The sequence below is a fragment of the Schistocerca gregaria genome, chromosome 6 (genome assembly GCF_023897955.1).
Source record: "Schistocerca gregaria isolate iqSchGreg1 chromosome 6, iqSchGreg1.2, whole genome shotgun sequence".
Lineage (NCBI taxonomy): Eukaryota > Metazoa > Arthropoda > Insecta > Orthoptera > Acrididae > Schistocerca > Schistocerca gregaria.
The window spans coordinates 368,937,473-368,958,118 of NC_064925.1; the positions used below are offsets into that span (position 1 = coordinate 368,937,473).

The 20,646-nt window shown below is 39.7% G+C and overlaps 1 protein-coding gene across 8 annotated transcripts in view; it reads right to left on the reverse strand.

The window, feature by feature from the left end:
* LOC126278994 (rho GTPase-activating protein 17-like) overlaps positions 1-20,646 on the reverse strand; it is a 157,616-nt gene that overhangs the window by 60,490 nt on the left and 76,480 nt on the right. For all 8 annotated transcript variants that reach the window (XR_007550774.1, XM_049979309.1, XM_049979311.1 and 5 more), the window contains exons 10-12: positions 18,256-18,465; positions 15,685-15,764; positions 254-500 (exon numbers count right to left, since the gene is read on the reverse strand). Coding sequence is in view for 7 of the 8 variants with exons in the window: in XM_049979309.1 (XP_049835266.1) it covers positions 254-500; positions 15,685-15,764; positions 18,256-18,465 (537 nt within the window). In the remaining variant the exon portion in view is untranslated. The remainder of the gene's footprint in view (positions 1-253; positions 501-15,684; positions 15,765-18,255; positions 18,466-20,646) is intronic.

The following is a 20,646-nucleotide window of genomic DNA, read 5'->3' on the forward strand; positions in this document are numbered from 1 at the left end:
AAACTAAGGCTACAACCTCACTTTTACTGGAACAATGAATGATCAACTCTCAGAAAAAAAAAAAAATGGGATTGAGGTAGCTGTCACACATCTCCCTGTTAAAACAACAATCAATCTGCACAGAAGTTACTACATTAAAACTCACATTTGTGATCTGTCTTGAATCTCCCATTATCGTACACTTCACCAAAAATGTAGGGCATAAATCTTCAAATTCTGTGCATAATGATACAAAATAAACATTTGTAGGTACCTGCTGTGGTCAGACAGGCTGCTGCTAGACTGTGCCCGTTTCAGGCCACCTGTGCTATCACCCAAGGTGATATTTTGGCTTTCACCACTGCTGCTCCGTACATGCCCATAAGTTATCCCTGTAGCAGTTGTAGACGCAGAAGACTGAATGCTGTTCTGGAACACAGCACCACTACCTACACTCAGGGACATTCCACCATTTACGCCACCTGTGGGTTCCCTCGAAAATGTCTGGTAGAAGTCAAGTTCTGGAAAGTGAAAAGAATAAAAAAAAATTGAAGGCATATATTTGTGTCCTGCATGACAATAAGTAATCTGTGGAGTTTTGTCAACGATAACACAAAACTACAAATATATTAACTAATTGAAACTAACTGGATGTAACATTCTCAAGTGCATCAAATAAAGATATTTCAAGAATTAGGTAATAGCTTAACTGTCAGTGCTGGTTACACAAGAGCCTGCTTCATCTGACAAATGTATGACAATAAATAATTCCACATCTAATGCCTAGTAAAGCATTGTTGGAATCAAACAACATTAACACTGTTGCTTTACTTATGTTTATTGAGATAATTGCCAGATTTCCAAAATAATATGCAAGTTAACGCTCAAAAAGAATGATAAATGAATAGGGAGGATGGTCTACAGTTTGCAACAATACTTTTAGTGCTCCTTGTAAACTTTCAAAACAAATCCCATATTCTAATATCTTAACTTTCAGTATACAGTAGAAAGGTTTTACAACATCATGCACATCGACACTGTCCTTGACAGGACAGTTTCAGTTCACTATAATTGTCAACTGTCATTTCGAAACACTGGAAAAGACATTCATTTAGGTGCATGCTAAATCATTATAATCCTTAACATTATTCTCATTCAGAGATCACTTTAAGTGTAGTTCAATTTTTGCCCAGTTGGGAGGTGGTTCACACAGAGTACAAGAAAAGCAGTTTTACTTTTATCTTACGAGAATAATCCCAAAAGTAAGGTCTCCTTTTTTTTAAAGTACAGAACTCTGTTTGTGTGTCAGATGGTCACACTGTTATGAATAGTGCTTTAGGCGCTCTGTGTAAACATGCGCATGCCACGCTGAGGCGCTCAGTGTTGGCTTGGCAGCCATTGAGAATGGAGCTCCCTTTGGATGTTACCACCAAGTGCGAATTGTGTGCAGTTATTCGGTTTTTTAATGCAAAGGGCACTGCGGCGATTCAAATCTATCGTCAATTGACGGAAATGTATGGGGAGTAGTGCACGGATGTCAAAAATGTTCGTAAGTGGTGCAGAGAGTTTGCAGCTGGCTGGACCGAAATTCACGACGAACAAAGGGGCGAGACACTGTCAATTTATGAGGAGACAGTGTTGAAGGTTGCGCAAAGCACGCATGAAGATCAGTGGATCACCCTGGGTGATCTCTGCACATTGGTTTCTGAGGTTTCCCGAAGCACCGCTGGCAGAATTTTAACGGAAACATTGAACTACCGGAAGGCGTGTGCAAGATGGGTGCCATGCATGCTGACTGAGGGTCACATGCGGCAACGAGTTGATGTTTCCTGCACATTTCTTCACCGCCTTGCAGCCAAACGGGACAACTTTCTGGACTCAGTTGTCACGGGTGATGAAACATTTGGCCGGAAAGCGACTCAGCTCCGACGATGAGGTGAAAGAAGAGGTTCGTAACTTTCTGAACAGCATGGCGGCGAGCTGGTATGACATGGGCATACAAAAACTGTCACAGCGTCTACAAAAATGCATCGACAGAAATGGTGATTATGACGAAAAACAGGTCTATGTACTTATTTAAAAAAAATAATAGGAGACCTTATCTTTGGGATTACCCTCGTATTAAGAAAGATTATATTCAGTTCTGCATACACAGTTAAAAACTAACATCAAAACATATCTACACCTACTCTGCTCAACCAGAACATTTTGGCCATCAACATACTATCAATATAAACCCGACCAGGTGACAGCAGTGTCACCTGGCGAGGAGTGACTGCTAATAAGGCACACAAACAGTGTGTATGGTAACAGTGAGCTTACTGTTAGTGTGTACCATGGGAAATGTGTGCAATCTGCAGCGTCCATACCACCCGCCTACGACATTGGCATCCTGTATGACAGACCAGAAATACAGGATGCCTTCATAACAGCAAATGAAACCAAAGCAGATGTTTACAGTACGATCGAGGCTGCTGCCAGAGACAAATACACAGCCTCGTGTCTCAGTCAACGGCCACCAGTACTCACTACCTGAGCATCACAGATCAGCAACAGTGCCACAGGTTACAATCAACAAGCAAACTATTTTCCTACGCCACTCTTGTGATCAAAAATAGACAAGACCCATCCACCAATAGGCCTTTTAAAATGGTGCACCATCAGCCAGTAGGCAGTTTGACATGTCGCCTGGACTTTCAGGGATCTGCCATCCCGACCAAAACATCCATGTGCCACGTCTGCTAATCCCGGGTCATCAGGAATGTTAAATTGGGACTTTGACTCAAGAGAGTTGTGTAACAGCGGTCTAGCCTCCCTCAACAGCTTTGTGGTATTGCTGTGCCAACCACTCTCTAGTAGTTTTTTTTCCATCTTTTCTTTTGTGGATTTTCTAGAGCAAGAAACTTGTGAGGAAAGCACTGTGTTTTGTTAGTCTTCTGTTATAAGATCCAAGTGAGATCCATACTTTGTTTCTTGCTTACACTGTGTTTTGTTTAGACTACTTTGTCAACATCAGCAATTTTCCTGTTTATTGGCTTTTCCCAATAAAAACAGAATGAGGAATATTGTTTGCATTTTCTCTCTTCCACTGCAGATACAGCACACACTGAGTTTGAGTGAGGGCAGACTGTGATGGCCTGGAAGCTCAGCACAAGCATTTCAGAAACTGTGCAACTTGTCGGGCATTCAAGGAGTGTTGTTGTGAGTGCCTTCAACATAAGGTGAAATCAAGGAGAAACCGTGTCCACATGTTGTGCGGTTAGGCGACCACCCCTCATTATAGATATCGGACATCGTAGGCTGGGCAGACTGGTAAAACATGACAGCAACGAATTGTGGCAGAACTAATGAGACTTTAACACTGGGTTGAGTGTGTGTGTGTCTGAACACACAGTTCACCGAACAGTCCTAATGGCAGGCACCCGCAGCCGATGACCCATGCATGTGCCAAAGTTAACACGACGACCTGTGACTGAATAGGGCATATGATCACTGGCACTGGACGTGGGTGCAGTGGCGAAGCATTGCACGGTTGGTCTGATGAATCCCGATACCTTCTTCATCATGCCAAGGGGAGGGCACAAACCCATCGTCTTCCAGGGGAACAGCTCACTGACATCTTTACTGTGGAAGAGAGGCAAGCTGGTGGCGGTTCCATTAGACTCTGGGGACTACAGTATTTACTCGAATCTAAGCCGCACTTTTTTTCCGGTTTTTGTAATCCACCTGTGGCTTAGAGTCGAGTGCAAAATAAGTGGAAGTTCTGAAAAATGTTTGTAGGTGCAGCCACAACTAACTTCTGCCGTCGAATATATGTAGCGGTACACAGGCATGCTTTGCAGGCACAAAAATAAATACTGGTGCCAAAACCTCTGCGGTAAATAAATTAAAAAAGGAGGAGGAAGACGAGCTTTTTTTCCTCCGCCCCCAGTTTCGACCACTGCATTATCCATCAAAGTAAATACAAATTCCGTATTGTTCATCTTCGAATGTTGCAGCGTTTCAATGTACTACGAAAATCCGACTGGCAAGACTGTTAGGGATGTTGTGTGTCAGCATGGCCAACTCTACATTCTGAATTTTTTCCTACCTGTGAGAAGAGATGGTTGCTAATAGAAACTTTTATGAATTGTGAATCACATGCAGTGTTCTATTCACTATAAGAATAATACAAATATAAACACGTATTTTTTGTGTTTGCTGCTATCTCATTTAAATTCTCTCTGCCTAATAAAATACGAAACTAGAGTGAGACAACAGCAAATGCGGAAGAATATACATATCATTTCATGTTTATAATCGTATTATTCTAATGTGTAAGAGTGATACAGTCAGAAATGAAGCACAGCAATTGACTAGATTTTTAAATCTAAGATGACTAATTTGTGTGCAGAATGTAATGTACTAAAGAGGCGTCTGCAGAGATTTTCAAACGGAGAAAATTTTTCGCTAAACTCTCGTTCTGAACATCTTCTATCATACGCAGTCTATTATTTGATTCTTGTTGATCATTATAAAAAAAAAAAGCAGCAGTGTAAGTAACAACAAATAGCAGTCTCTTTCCATTGTTTCGCTAATGAGACAATTCGTATCTTTTTTTTGTTTTGTTTTAATTGTAAGCGGCGGTAGCACGCACAAAAGCAAGCCATGCCGCGAGAGGCGACAGGCCGTAAACACTCATTATCAGAATGCGACAAACAATGCATGACACAGTACAGTAATGCATCTTCAGCTTAGAGTGACATTGACACCTATAACAAAGAGAATGGCACTTATCAGATCAAAGAAAAATAAACAATCAATTCAAACCAGACGAAGCACATGAAAAAGGACGGGTACCCGTATAAATACAGACGGACACACAGCAATGGCTACCTGGTAAAGCTTAACTGTTAAGCTTAGGTCTCGAACCAAACTACTGTAGCTGTATCGTCATTCCTTCAACAAAAATTGTGTCTCATATTGCAATGGACCAACTTTGTTTCGATTTGGAGGTGCAGCCTATAACTTTTTTCTCCCCTTGAATTTAGAGTCTCAAATTTCAGGTGCGGCTTAGATTCGAGAAATTTTTGTTTCTTGATTTTGAGTCTCATTTTTCGGGTGCGGCTTAGATTCGAGTAAATAGGCACCCCTGGGTTCAGTGGTGCTCATGCTAGGTGCCATGGTGGCCGAGGAGGACCTTACACTGGTTGCAGACAATGTACACCCTTTCATAATGGTCATGTTTGACACCCTCCCCTTACGGGAATTAGGTGGTGTGTGTGTGTGTGTGTGTGTGTGTGTGTGTGTGTGTGTGTGTGTGTGTGTGCGCGCGCGCGCGTGCGTGCGGTACTGCAAACTGCCTCCAGCGACCTACCCAGGCTTCATTGCTTCCATGCAATGATGCATCGTCCTTGTTATCCGCACCAGGGGTTCTCGCTGATCAGCGTATATGACTAATATGCAATTCACACTGAAGTGTTTGGCAGAAGGGTCATAAAACCACTTTTTGGACTATTTCCAAACTGTTCTACTCTCGAACAGCATCTGAGAAAAAATAAAACTTAGGTCTTTCCACGTGTGCTCCAATTTATCTTATTTCATCAAAATAGTTGTTTTCCCTACGCAGGTTGCAGCCAACAAACCTTATTTGCATTCGGGGAGAAAACGTGATGGAAATTCTTTGAAAATTTCTAGCAATAATGAAACACACTTTTGTTTTAATAATTACCATCTCAACTAACTCATATCATACAAAATGAGCTGCCCTTCTTTGATCTTTTTCAATGTCCTCCATTAATCCTATATGGTAATGATCCCACTTAGCACAGCAATACTCCAGAAGAAGATGGACAAGCACAGGGTAGGCAGTCTCTTCAGTAGATTTTGTTGCACCTTGTAAGTGTTCTGCTTTCCCCAAACATTTTCTGTGTGAAGGCTCAATCTTAATTTTTTCTTAACGATGATTCCTGTGTTTTTGTTGAGTCAATGACCTTTAAATTTGTATGATTTTTCATGTAACCAAAATTTAATGGAATGTTTTTAGTAGTCATGTGGAGAACATCACACTTTTAATTGTCCAGGGTCAACAGCCACTTTCCGCACCATGCAGATACCTTGTGCAAATAATTTTGTGATTCATACTGATCATCTGCCGAGTTAACTAGGCAGTAATTGCATCATCATCTGAAAACAATTTTAAGACTCCTCAGATTGTCTCCTAAATTGTTCACACAGATCAGGAACAGAAGAAGAGGGCCTATAGCACTTATTGGGGGGAAGACAACGCAAATCACTTTATGACTTCACATCAACTGTAACCTTTCTCAAAGTAAATCTTGAATCTAGTCTCACAACTGAGATGATGCTCGAAACGCCTTCTGTAAATCTATAAATATGGAATCAACTTCAGATGCCCTGTTGATAGCACGCATTACTTTGTGTAAATAAGGCCTCAGTTGTGTTACAGAAAAACAATATTTTCTGAATCTGTGCTGGCTGTGGCAACAATTTGTTTTCTCTTCAACATATTTCATAATGCTCAATCACATGTGTATTCCAAAATCTTACTGCAAATCAATGTCAGTGATATGAGCCTTTTAACTCAGTGGATTACTTCTATTCCCTTTTTGTATGTTGGTATGAATAATGCAACTTTCCAGTCTTTAGGTATAAATCTTTCACAGTCTATAGGGCAGCTAAAATGGAGCTATTTCATCAGCACTGGTATACATGAAAAACTTGCCTTTACTGAGTGACTTGAATTGCTTTCAGGGTAGTACATATTTCTAAATAACTCATGTTGGCACCTGTTATTGATTCAAATTCTGGAATATTTACATCATCTTTGGTGAAGGAATTATGGAAAATTGTGTTTAATAGCTCCGCTTAAATGGCACTATTGTTGGTAACATTACACCTGCTGTTGTGCGGTGAAGGTACTGACTGTGCCTTGCCACTGGTGTGTTTTGCATACAACTACATCTACATCCATGCTCCGCAAGCCACCATATGGTGTGTGACAGAGGGTACCTTGTACCACCACAGTCATTTCCATTCCTGTTCCACTCAAAAACAGAGTAAGGGAAAAACAACTGTTTCTGTGTTTCCGAAAAGGCCCTAATCTCTCTAATCTAATCCTCGTGGTCCTTGCGTGAAATGTACTTTGGCAGCAGTAGAATTGTTCTGCAGTCAGCCTCAAATGCCAGTTCTCTTAATTTTCTCAATAGTACTCCTTGAAAAGAATGCTTCCCTCCAGGGATTCCCATTTGAGTTCCCAAAGCATCTCTGTAATATCTGCACGTTGTTCAAACCCGCCAGTAACAAATCTAGCAGTCCACCTCTGAATTGCTGTGGTGGCTTCCTTCAATATGACCTTGTGCAGATCTCAAACACATGACCACTACCCAACAATGGTTCACACTAGTGTTCTGTATGTGTTCTCCTTTACTGGTGAACTATATTCCATTTCATACTGCTTTGCAATATTACACATAGATATTTAATTGCATGTCTGTATCAAGCAGCTAACTACTAATGTTCTGTTCGAACACCATAGGTTTGCGAAGTTCAGAAAGCCTGGTCCACCTAGGCAAGCTATCAGGGAAGTCCAAAAGACTAGGGAGTGTTGCTGATGGAGTATATTCTGGGACCCAGCAACATCACCAGAGACCATAGATGCCATACAGCATGCTATCAACTGGAGTTCAAATGCCTCAACATGACAGCTCAGCAAGGAGCTAAATGTCCTCCAAGCGACTGTGTGGCAGACACTGAGATTCACGTTTAATAACCGTGCATACCATATCCAGACTATGCATCACCATGACGCTGAAGACACTGCTGCTGGTGTTGCGATGTGTGGAGACCTGCTACAAGCAACTGAGGATGAACACCTAATGGAAAACACTCTGTTCAGTGATGAATTCACATTCTACATGTGTGGCAAGGTGAATAGGCACAACTGTCACATTTGGTTGGATGAACAGCCAAATACAGTCCAGGATTGGGGATATGTCACATTTAAAGGGAATCTGTGGATGGGAGTGATCAAAACAAAGGTATATGGACAGACCTTTCACCTTTGTCAAAAAGACAACAATAGAACAGTTTACCCAAACATGCTTCAACAGTACCTGGAACCACAACTAGAAAAGGATAGGATAAAAGACTGTTGTTTTCCAACAAGATGGCGCACCTCTGCACTTTGCAATCATCACTCATGTTTACTTGGAGAAAACATTTCCTTGTAGATGAATTGCTCGCATATCACTTCAGACTATCGGCTGCCCACTCTCGTGACATTATGCCCTTGGAATTTTTGATTGAGGTTTTATAAAGTCAAAGCTGTACCAGTTAAAGATTAAAAGGGTAAACAAGTTGATAGAGTAAATAACCGATTCAGCAGGAACAATAGCAAAAGGAATATAGGCAACCGTGTTTCGTGCACGTAAGATAGATGGGTGCTGTGCTCAGATTTGCAGGGTCACTACCGTATTTACTCGAATCTAAGCCGCACTTTTTTTCTGGTTTTTGTAATCCAAAAAACCGCCTGCGGCTTAGAATCGAGTGCAAAGCAAGCAGAAGTTCTGGAAATTGTTGGTGGGTGCCACCACAACTTACTTCTGCTGTCGAATATATGTAGCGCTACACAGGCATGCTTTGTAGATAAATACTGGTGCCAAAACCTCTGCGTCAGTAAATAAATTTTTTAAAAACAAGGTGGAAGACGAGCGTTTTTCTCCACCCTGAGTTTTGACCACTGCATTTTCGTACATTATCCAACGAAGTAAATACAAATTCCGTATTGTTCATCTTCGAATGTAGCAACATTTCAACGTACTACGAAAACCCGACTGGCAAGACTGTTTGGTATGTTTGTCACTATGGCCAACACTACGTTCTGGATTATTTCCTATCTGTGAGAAAAGATGGTTGCTAACAGGAACTTTTATAAATTGTGAATCACATGCAGTATTCCGGTCACCATAAGAATAATACGAATATGTATATTTTTCCACGTATTGTTACGTGTTTGCTGCTATCTCATTTAAATCCTGTCTGTCTAATAAACCACGAAACTAGAGTGAGACAACAGCAAACACGGAAGAATACACATATCATGTCATGTTTATATTCGTATTATTCTTATGCTTAACAGTGATAGAGTCATAAATGAAGCACGGCAATTGACTAGATTTTTAAATCTAAGATGACTAATTTCTGTGCAGAATGTAATTTACTAAAGAGGCGTCCGCAAAGATTTTCAAACGGAGAGAAATATTCGCTAAACTCTCATTCAGAACATCTATCATACGCAGTCTATTATTTGGTTCTTGTTGATCATTATCAAAGAAAGCAGCAGTGCAAGTAACAACAAATAGCAGTCTCTTGCCATTGTTTCGCTAATGAGATGATTCCTCTCTCTTTTTTTTAATTGTAAGCGGAGGTAGCTCGCACAAAAGCAAGCCATGCCGCGAGCGGCGACAGGCCGTATACACGCACTATCAGAATGCGACAAACAAGCACCTGACGCATAGCAATGGCTAGCTGGTAAAGCTTAACTGCTAAGCTTACGACTCGAACCAAACTACTGTAGCTGTATTGTCATTCAATTGACCTAAATTGTCTCTCATATTACCATGGACCAACTTTGTTTCGATTTGGAGATGCGGCCTAAAACTTTTCTCTCCCCTTAAATTTCGAGTCTCAAATTTCAGGAGCGGCTTAGATACGGGAATTTTTTTTTTTTTCTTCATTTCGAGTCTCATTTTTCAGGTGCAGCTTAGATTCGAGTAAATACAGTACACTGAAATGTATTGACATGTCCCCCCAAGTGCCTGTAATGAAGCTGCAGCTTCCATTTTGTGATAAAAATGTATTTCCCCAAACTGTCAAGGGACTTCTGTATCACCCTTCAATTATTGGGCCCTTCTTTGAAACAGTTAGAGAATGAATAACATGTCCATCCACTATACTCAGGAGCAACCAAACTGGTGGCTAGGAGGAGAATGTCAGTTTTCCACCCCCTCATTGCTCCCTTCTAATGCAACTCCTCACGAGAAGTCTAGATCAACTCACTATTAAATGCATACACCTGTTTCAGCGTCATTTTTACTGCAGTGACCATCCATACAGAGATGTATATTTCCCTGCATTTTGTCAGTTCTGTGCAGTTTTCTTGTTTTGAGGTTTTTATTGGCTCATATTCAACGCATATGACGTCAAATAAGGGTAGTCAAATATAAATTTCTTTGTGAAAAGAGAGTTGCACAAGAGATGAAACCATACTGGCACTGCAAATTGTAACAGTAATGGCATGTAGGGTAGTGCTTTAAAAGAACAGCAATATGAACAGACACAAAGAGACTAGAAACCTATGATGAAAAGATTATCAGGAAATATAGTGTGGGAAGAAGGACTGTTAATGATTTAGTGAATTTTCAGCAGAATGTTATTCATCTGATTGTTTTATAATGCATAAACAGTACCATAACAAAAAAATGTTAGATGGCTTTCAGAAGCCAGGCAGCCAGAAGAATTCTAGAAAGAGTAATATCATTTCTTCATAAGGGAACAATTGACAGGAATAGGGGAAAGAAATACAGTAGAAGAAGAATGGGTAGCTCTGAGGGATGTAGTAGTGAAGGCAGCAGAGGATAAAGTAGGTACAAAGACGAGGGCTGCTAGAAATCCTTGGGTAACAGAAGAAATATTGAATTTAATTGATGAAAGGAGAAAATATAAAAATGCAGTAAATGAAGCAGGCAAAAAGGAATACAAACGTCTCAAAAATGAGATCGACAGGAAGTGCAAAATGGCTAAACAGGGATGGCTACAGGACAAATGTAAGGATGTAGAAGCTTATCTCACTAGGGGTAAGATAGATACTGCCTACAGGAAAATTAAAGAGACCTTTGGAGAGAAGAGAACCAAGTGTATGAATATCAAGAGCTCAGATGGCAGCCCAGTTCTAAGCAAAGAAGGGAAGGCAGAAAGGTGGAAGGAGTATATAGAAGGTTTATACAAGGGTGATGTACTTGAGGACAATATTATGGAAATGGAAGAGGATGTAGATGAAGATGAAATGGGAGATACGATACTGCGTGAAGAGTTTGACAGAGCACTGAAAGACCTGAGTCGAAACAAGGCCTCCGGAGTAGACAACATTCCATTAGAACTACTGACGGCCTTGGGACAACCAGTCCTGAGAAAACTCTACCAGCTGGTGAGCAAGATGTATGAGACAGGCGAAATACCCTCAGACTTCAAGAAGAATATAATAATTCCAATCCCAAAGAAAGCAGGTGCTGACAGATGTGAAAATTACCGAACTATCAGAACGCGAATTCTTTACAGACGATTGGAAAAACTGGTAGATGCAGACCTCGGGGAGGATCAGTTTGGATTCCGTCGAAATGTTGGAACACGTGAGGCAATACTGACCTTACGACTTATCTTAGAAGAAAGATTAAGAAAAGGCAAACCTACGTTTCTAGCATTTGTAGACTTAGAGAAAGCTTTTGACAATGTTGACTGGAATACTCTTTTTCAAATTCTAAAGGTGGCAGGGGTAAAATACAGGGAGCGAAAGGCTATTTATAATTTGTACAGAAACCAGATGGCAGTAATAAGAGTCGAGGGGCATGAAAGGGAAGCAGTGGTTGGGAAAGGAGTGAGACAGGGTTGTAGCCTCTCCCCGATGTTATTCAATCTGTATATTGAGCAAGCAGTAAAGGAAACAAAAGAAAAATTTGGAGTAGGTATTAAAATTCATGGAGACGAAGTAAAAACTTTGAGGTTCGCCGATGACATTGTAATTCTGTCAGAGACGGCAAAGGACTTGGAAGAGCAGTTGAACGGAATGGACAGTGTCTTGAAAGGAGGATATAAGATGAACATTAACAAAAGCAAAACGAGGATAATGGAATGTAGTCAAATTAAATCGGGTGATGCTGAGGGAATTAGATTAGGAAATGAGACACTTAAAGTAGTAAAGGAGTTTTGCTATTTAGGAAGTAAAATAACTGATGATGGTCGAAGTAGAGAGGATATAAAATGTAGACTGGCAATGGCAAGGAAAGCATTTCTGAAGAAGAGAAATTTGTTAACATCGAATATAGATTTATGTATCAGGAAGTCGTTTCTGAAAGTATTTGTTTGGAGTGTAGCCATGTATGGAAGTGAAACATGGACGATAACTAGTTTGGACAAGAAGAGAATAGAAGCTTTCGAAATGTGGTGCTACAGAAGAATACTGAAGATAAGGTGGATAGATCACGTAACTAATGAGGAGGTATTGAATAGGATTGGGGAGAAGAGAAGTTTGTGGCACAACTTGACTAGAAGAAGGGATTGGTTGGTAGGACATGTTTTGAGGCATCAAGGGATCACAAATTTAGCATTGGAGGGCAGCGTGGAGGGTAAAAATCGTAGAGGGAGACCGAGAGATGAGTACACTAAGCAGATTCAGAAGGATGTAGGTTGCAGTAGGTACTGGGAGATGAAGCAGCTTGCACAGGATAGAGTAGTATGGAGAGCTGCATCAAACCAGTCTCAGGACTGAAGACAACAACAACAACAACATGTAGAGTTAATGAATGCTAACTGTTTATATAATTCCATCTTAAATTTCATCATAATTTGACAAAATATGCTTTAACAGTCTCTCTGACTACATAACACTACCAAACACAATACCTAAAAAATAGAAAAGGAGCTATGAATGCTACTTGTATGACACTATTGTTTGAGAGCAAAGAATCGCGAGTGTTGGATAAAATACTATTCGCCTGAGGGCTTCCATCTTTGCTTTTCATTACTCAAGCCTTTCTTATGCCTAACTTTTGTGAAATTTTCAGAATGTGTGCCTGTCTCCATCAACAGAGTTTGGAATTTGTACATTCATGCACTGTGGATAGTCATATTATGTACTAACTATTTTATGTACTGGAATGGGTTATTCCAGTTATGTCAATTCTTTAAATGTTATTTCCTGTTTCAGAAGTTTAATCTTGGTGTTTTAGCACCAGTTTTTTTATTTTTTATTTTTTTTGTACTCTGTTCAGGAAACAAGCTCTCATTTCCTGATTTTGCGTAACTGGTTAACACCAGTGTAGAACCCAAAAATTAGCACCTCAAATTAAGTATTAAACTTACTTTTTATTTAAACAGAAGTATAGTATGTCATGCTTGAAAAAGAGATGGAATCAGTCATTTGTAGCCAGCATTGATTGGGCGAGTACATTAGGTGCATTACCTTCATTCGGAGAACAAGACAGCCAAAAAGTAAAGTTTTAGCAAATGAATACAGAATTTTTCTGCTCAGACTACATTTAATTAAACTGCTTCCAAAGGGGAAAATGCTGCATTCATTTAATAATAGGGTGTATAAGCAGAGAAAGGGGGGGGGGGGGGGGGGGAACAGGATTTTTCCCCGATGTCCTGGTTAAAAACACTTTTTTTTTTCCTGGGTGAAAATAAACATTTTACCAGGTGAAACTTTCTCCATGCTAAGTGAAAGTATGCTTTCCTTAAGAACTATAAAACTTATCAATGCACTGAATGGTAATAGATCTTCATGGTAATTTAGGAAACAAAACCCCCAAAAAATAATGCAATTTGAAAATATCTTTGATGAGCAGTAACATGTACAATGCATATTTGCATAGTACAAAAGTATAAACATGAATTCCACCAAACACAGCACATTAGTTTCCAAAAATATTGAAATAGCACATTAGTTTCCAAAACACTGAAATCCAGATTGTAATGCACTTCTGTCAACCATTTACAGCTCCTGTCACATTATCTCACCAGCAAATTACAGCAGATATTCAGAGCATAGGACACTTGATGTCATCAGCCTATAGCAACATAACTTAAGTAGCGCAAACAAACGTTTTAGTTAATCATAATATATTAAAAACAAAGATTCCAAGACTTACCAAGAGAGAAAGCGCCGGTAGACAGGCACAATAAAATAACACACAAACACACACTCACAAAATTTCAAGCTTTCGCAACCGGCGGCTGCTTCATCAGGAAAGAGCGAAGGAAAAGTAAAGATGAAAGGATGTGGGTTTTAAGGGAGAGGGTAAGGAGTCATTCCAATCCTGGGAGCGGAAAGACTTACCTTAGGGGGAAAAAGGATAGGTATATACTCGTGTGCACACACACACACACACACACACACACACACACACACACACACACAAGCCGTGTATGTATGCACGCACGCGGGTATGTACCTATCCTTTTTTCCCCCCTAAGGGAAGTCTTTCCGCTCCCGGGATTGGAATGACTCCTTACTCTCTCCCTTAAAACCCACATCCTTTCGTCTTTCCCTCTCCTTCCCTCTTTCCTGAAGAAGCAGCCGCCGGTTGCGAAAGCTCAAAATTTTGTGTGTGTGTGTGTTATTTTATTGTGCCTGTCTACCGGCGCTTTCCCGCTTGGTAAGTCTTGGAATCTTCGTTTTTAATATATTTTTCCCATGTGGAAGTTTCTTTCTATTTTATCTACAATATTAATTTGAACCCAACAATTAGTTAATCATAATATACTTATAGTATATCTACAAGAAAAAGTAAGCTTTCACTTATAATATTGGTCATATATTTTAAGATATATCAAACACAAATGTGCCAGTAAAATTTTAAATGGTGGCATAAATGTCTGGTCTTCTGGGCCTGAAAGTTTTCTAAGCAGCTGGTCCTCACACATACAACATTACTCATCTTGTGCAGAAGGAAACTCACTTTGGAAGTGACACTTCTCAATCCACAATACACAATATTTTCCCACGACCGGTTATAGGTAGGTTTGTTCAAGCAGTTTTCACAGAGGACCAGAAGGCAGGCATTACTGGGCATGCGCAGCTACGATGACACAGGTAGCTCGTGATTGGTGTTTGCTCTGCTCATACACCTTTCATAGCATTTCTGTTTGGATTTTCATTTGAAGAGTGGTACCATGCGACCATGTGCAGCACTGTGGCATATTGTTCGGAGGGGACATATGAAGTTACTGTACTTACAGCAATAGTTTTATCATATCCTGTCTACATGAGGAAAGTAAAATTAGCAAGCAGCCCTTGGCACAAAATTTGTTTCAAAACTAGACTCTATATTCAAAGTAACCTAATTTTTTTGCAATGTGGTGACTTCAACGCAGTTTTTTTTATTATTATTATTGTTATTATTATTTTTAATTCATACTCTGCAATACTGTTCTGTAGTATTTCCGATCAAGTTTACATCCATACAGTACTGAAAAAAAGCTAATAAGAAGGAATACAAATTTCTTGCAAAAATTAAAAAAAAAGGTTGTTTGTATACACCAGAACTAAGAACAATAAGCTTTTCATGACTCTTTCACACGGTATGAAAATTAATAAGGTTACATATGAAGCCAAAAAACTGTATAAATGGCAGTTTATTTTCTACTCCAGGAGTAACTATAAGACCTTGTGGGGAGTTGCAATGATACAACACAGTATGCTACCAGTCTGTAATTTATTGAAGAATGATATTCTGTAATTTTAAAGACATAAACAACACAAATTAAGTAATAATGTCAATCCAAGAGGAGGTACCAGATACATGTTGAAACCTGTCTTGTGATCAAAAAATATTAAATCAAACAATGGAAAATCCAGGATGGAATGTTACACTATCAGAGAAGTTATCCATGTATTCCTTTAAATAACAAAGGTAATAAAAAGCTTACCTCCGGGGAAGAAATAATCAGCGTATGTGACCAAGCTATCCACTACACTGCTGTGGATATTGGCCGAGTTCATATTCATTCTGAAAAGAAAAAGGGGCAGTAATATTTATGGTCATACTAACATGTAATTTTCTACAAAAGTAACTTGGAATATACTGTCACCTACAGATTCACACTTATACGAATGGGTATACGAACGCTCCCAAAATTTAATGTTACAAGTACCCTGAAACACCACTAAGTGTTCCTCCATACATTCTTCTTGAATTAGTAGGGCAAAAAGCTGTGAACTGTATAGTTTGCATAGGTGTTGGTGAACACCATTTCCGTTGTTAGGACTAACTGAGTTTGCAGTTTTGTAATAGCTGACCCCAAAGTGCAGCCTGTTTGTAAAAAGTTTTGTTTTAAATTTGGGGCAACTGCTTCACACACTCACCAAATGGTGAAGCAAGCTTTTGGAGACAGTACTTTAGATTAAACAGAAACCTACAACTGGTGTAAACATTTGAAAATGGGCAAATGTCAACTGACGACGACAAATGTTCTGGTCAGCCATCACTGGTAACGAACTAGAAAATGTTTAGCCAATGATGGATCCGATTCTGCAACACTGTAGTCAAACCATTGCATGCATTAGGAATAAGTTATTGTACACGTGAATCTATTCTGTAACAATATTTCAACATGAGAAGGATTGAATTGATGTTTTTGCCACACCTGCTTGAAGGTGAACGGAAGCAATATTGAGCTGAAGCCTGCAATGAACTGAAACAGCAGCTTCAAGTTGATCCAAACTTCCTCTCAAAGGTTGTTACTGGTGATGAAAACTGGGATTATCACTATGATCCTGAAATTAACCAGTCACAATGGCAGAGTCTTCCTGTAAGATTACAGTCAACTCAGTTGGTATCCAGTACTTCCACCCCCCCCCCCCCCCCCCCCCCCGACACAGTCTGTGTATGTGCGGATGGATATATGTGTGTGCGTGTGTGCGTGTGTGTGTGCGCGCGCGCGCGCGAGTGTACACCTGTCCTTTTTTCCCCCTAAGGGAAGTCTTTCCGCTCCCGGGATTGGAATGACTCCTTACTCTCTCCCTTAAAACCCACATCCTTTCGTCTTTCCCTCTCCTTCCCTCTTTCCTGAAGAAGCAACCGTCGGTTGCGAAATTCGGTGTGTGTGTTTGTGTGTTTTATTTATTGTGCCTGTCTACCGGCGCTTTCCCGCTTGGTAAGTCTTGGAATCTTTGTTTTTAATATATTTTTCCCATGTGGAAGTTTCTTTATATTTTATTTACATCATCATTAAACAAAGTAAATATGTATAGATGTCTATACTAGGTAAAGGCAAAGGCAAGATATATTTGAGAGAGACATTGAGTAATTAAAGCAGAACATTGTCAAACAAAGCAAAGTATGCATTGGGTACAAAATCGCTCTGCCCATGAGCACTTTTGCTGGCTCGTGTCCTTCCACTTTATAAATTTCAAGCTCTTTTAACAAGTTGAGAGCATGATTCAAAATGTTTTCTCAAAAGCGCATTCTGAATTATAATTTATTGAGACAATATATCAGGAAGTGTAGCATTATCAGATTGCGTATAACTCCACATACAGTACCATTAATTCTGCATTTTCACCAACAACAACAAAAATCGAATCACTACCAAATTAGATGTTTCTCAATAATGTTTTCCCTCTTATGACGTCAAAATCTGTGGTCCTTTCAGAAATGTGCTAATGTTATTCCAATGTAGTTGTACGAGAACTTATAACTACACATCAAGTAGAAAATCAATAAGCAGCATTCACAAACACGTATAAAAGGATGACACCTTGCTATGTTTCTGAACTAAGTCCTTTTTCAGAGCTAACACAAGCAGAAAAAGAAACATCTGAGGTTTCGTGGAGCCAACAACTTACTTTCCATGGCTGTTCTTATATACATATAGGGCATGGGCACTCGCAAGCATGTGTCATATTGTCCATGGCCAGGAGCAGCTAACATAGGCAACAAACCAAGTGGATCCATTGTGCTGCATTCACACACCGTTCTGGTGTGTGCAGGTACAATGTGTCCACCACTGCAAGAGGAAGTTCGACTAAGATACAGTCGCAAACTCTACAGCTTCTTTGACACGTGGACTGTTTGCCCGCCCATGCCTCTGCCTACCTCTGTTAGCAGGCAGACACGGGCTGGAACAGCTTCATATAACGGATTTTTTTTTTTTTTTTTTAAAAAAGGGGGGGCGTGGGAAGAAAAAGGAAAAAAAAAAAAAACAACAACAACAACAACTACTCCCATTCAGAAACTGTATGTACGCAATGAATGTCTAAGTTTTGTACAACCAAGAAACAAGAAGTCAGACTGTGTGATCATACTTAGTATTATGAAAGCCTGTCTTAGTTTCATCTGGTAATTGTGAGTGATATACCCACTTTTATTGTTGTTATTCCATACTCAACTTTCCACTGTCTGATATCCTCTTTCTGTGGTGCATGAAATGCAAAATAAGGGCAAATTACCAACAAAATTTACTTATATTAATATTCAAATAAGGGATACAGATACTCACCCGACAGTATTTGCATCAGTCTCACTGTCCCACATAAGATTTGGAGCAATAACAATTGCAATATTTTGTGGTGTCATCTTGTTTAGAGCGTGATTGCGTGACAGATGAGAAAGGAACTTAATGAGGTAGTGTAAATTGTCAAAATTTGCTGTCGGAAGTTTCTGGACTACTTTCCACAGCTCTTGTAAGCGTATCTCCTGGTTCTGAACTCTGAAAAAAAAAAAAAAAAATGCATTCAATTAATTTTTCCTTTAAAGTATTTCATCCAGGTATGTCTTTCCAAACTGCCAAAAGATGATACAGTAACACTGTTTAAAAAAATAAAACATTTTCCATTTCAATAAAAAATTATTGTTATTAACTATTTAGGAACAAAGGAGACCAGTCATCGAATAGCAGAAGCGCTAAGTCGTCGATAGGCACATACAACAGAACATCTAAATTATTTGCATTCTACTAGAACTTTCCTACTAAAATTATTGATATTGCAGCTTTTAGTTTTTTGAAGAAGTCTTTCCTTTATCATTTCAGAGCTGTGGAGTGCTTGCTGACTTGCTTCATTACTCTTCCTTAATATGCAATGGAATAACAATAAGATGGAAAGGATAGATTGGTACTCATTACACAGTGGAGGCACTGAGAGAAAGACAAGCACAAGAAAAAAGACTGATCGATAATATTCAGGTGTCAGACTACATCCTTCGTCGCATGGAGACAACAAAACTTGTACACATTCACACAAGCACAATTCTCACGCATATACAAATGACCCTGTCATCTCCAGGCCCTAAGGCCTGACTGCAACTCCTTCTGGGGTGCAACACTGATCTTTGCTGAGGAGAAAAGACTACGCAGGTGCACTGGCAGAATAGAAGGCCCGTGTACGGCTCGAGTGGGAGCACGGAAGGGGATATGTAGGTGGAGGACAAGAACTACTGAGGGATGAGATCGGAGGGGTTAGAGAACAAAGGATATTGATTAACTTGCCACATCAAATTCAGATGAAATTCCGAGCTTCCAAAGATATCCTTCATCACTGTCATCATGGACTAAAGCTGACTGTTGTGAACTGGCAAGGTTCCTTCTTTTATACTCACAGGATGGCATCCGACTGGCTGGATTATATCATGATGGTGCATACAGTCCATAGATTTTGCTTGCATTCTCCACTTTAACATTGCCCGCAACGCCATGTGAGAATTATTTCTCTGTTTTTCCCTTGTCAAGCACCCACTTCCACGCACTGCTAAGTGCAGAGCCAGGGCCTCTATTGAAGTTGTTTTCACAAAAACCTAATTTCCACTGCTTCTCTAATCACAGAATCCAAATAGGTCCACGTGTGAATATGTATTCTTATTGTTCAAACAAAATATTGTGCTTATTTAATAGGCTGTGCTCTGCCACCACTGATTTATCCAACTGCCTGTATTTAAGGTAATGCTCGATGCAACGATTGGAAAAGGTCTGTATAGTCTGGTTCAAATGGCTCTGAGCACTATGGGACTTAACTTCTTAGGTCATCAATCCCCTAGAACTAGAACTACTTAAACCAAACTAACCTAAGGACATCACACACATCCAAGCCCGAGGCAGGATTCAAACCTGCGACCGTAGAAGTCGTGCGGTTCCAGACTGTAGCGCCTAGAACCGCTCGGCCACCACGACCGACCATATAGTCTGCTCCATGTAACTACTGCTACACTCGCAATGAATGTATAAATTCCTGCACACACAGGCCAAGATTATCTTTAACCAGTTGCAACACTTAATTAATTTTTCTGGGTGGCCAGATGACTGGTCTGATTCCTTGCCTGTTTAGACAACATGCCAGTTGTTGCGCTTTATAAAACTAAACACAGGGGAAAAAACGCATTTTGGAAAGATCTTTTATGTGCAGCAACATATACATTGCATATTTTCGTATTGCGAAAGTATAAATTCAAATTTCATGAAACACCGCATGTTAATTTTCGAAGCAATGAAATCGAGATTGCGATGCGCTTTTGTAGGTCAGCCATAGCTGATATCACATGGTCTCGCCAGCCGATGACAGCGGATATTCAGAGCTTAGGACACGTGATGTAATCAGCCAATAGCAACATCACCGGTAAGTAGCACGAACGGACAAACACAAAAAGTTAGTGGTTTAAATTAATATAGTGTTGCTACACGAATCACAAAGCTTTCACATATAATATTGGTCTGTAAGATTAATATGCTGCAAGAGAAACTAAGCTTTCACATAGAATGTTGGTCTTTTATGCGCGTATTACAATTTAAGATGTATCACACAAATGTGATCATAAAATTTTTAATAACTACTTAAATGTCTGTTCTTCTGGGCTCGTAATTTGTTATCAAAGAGTTGATTTTTAAATGAGTCAAACGCTC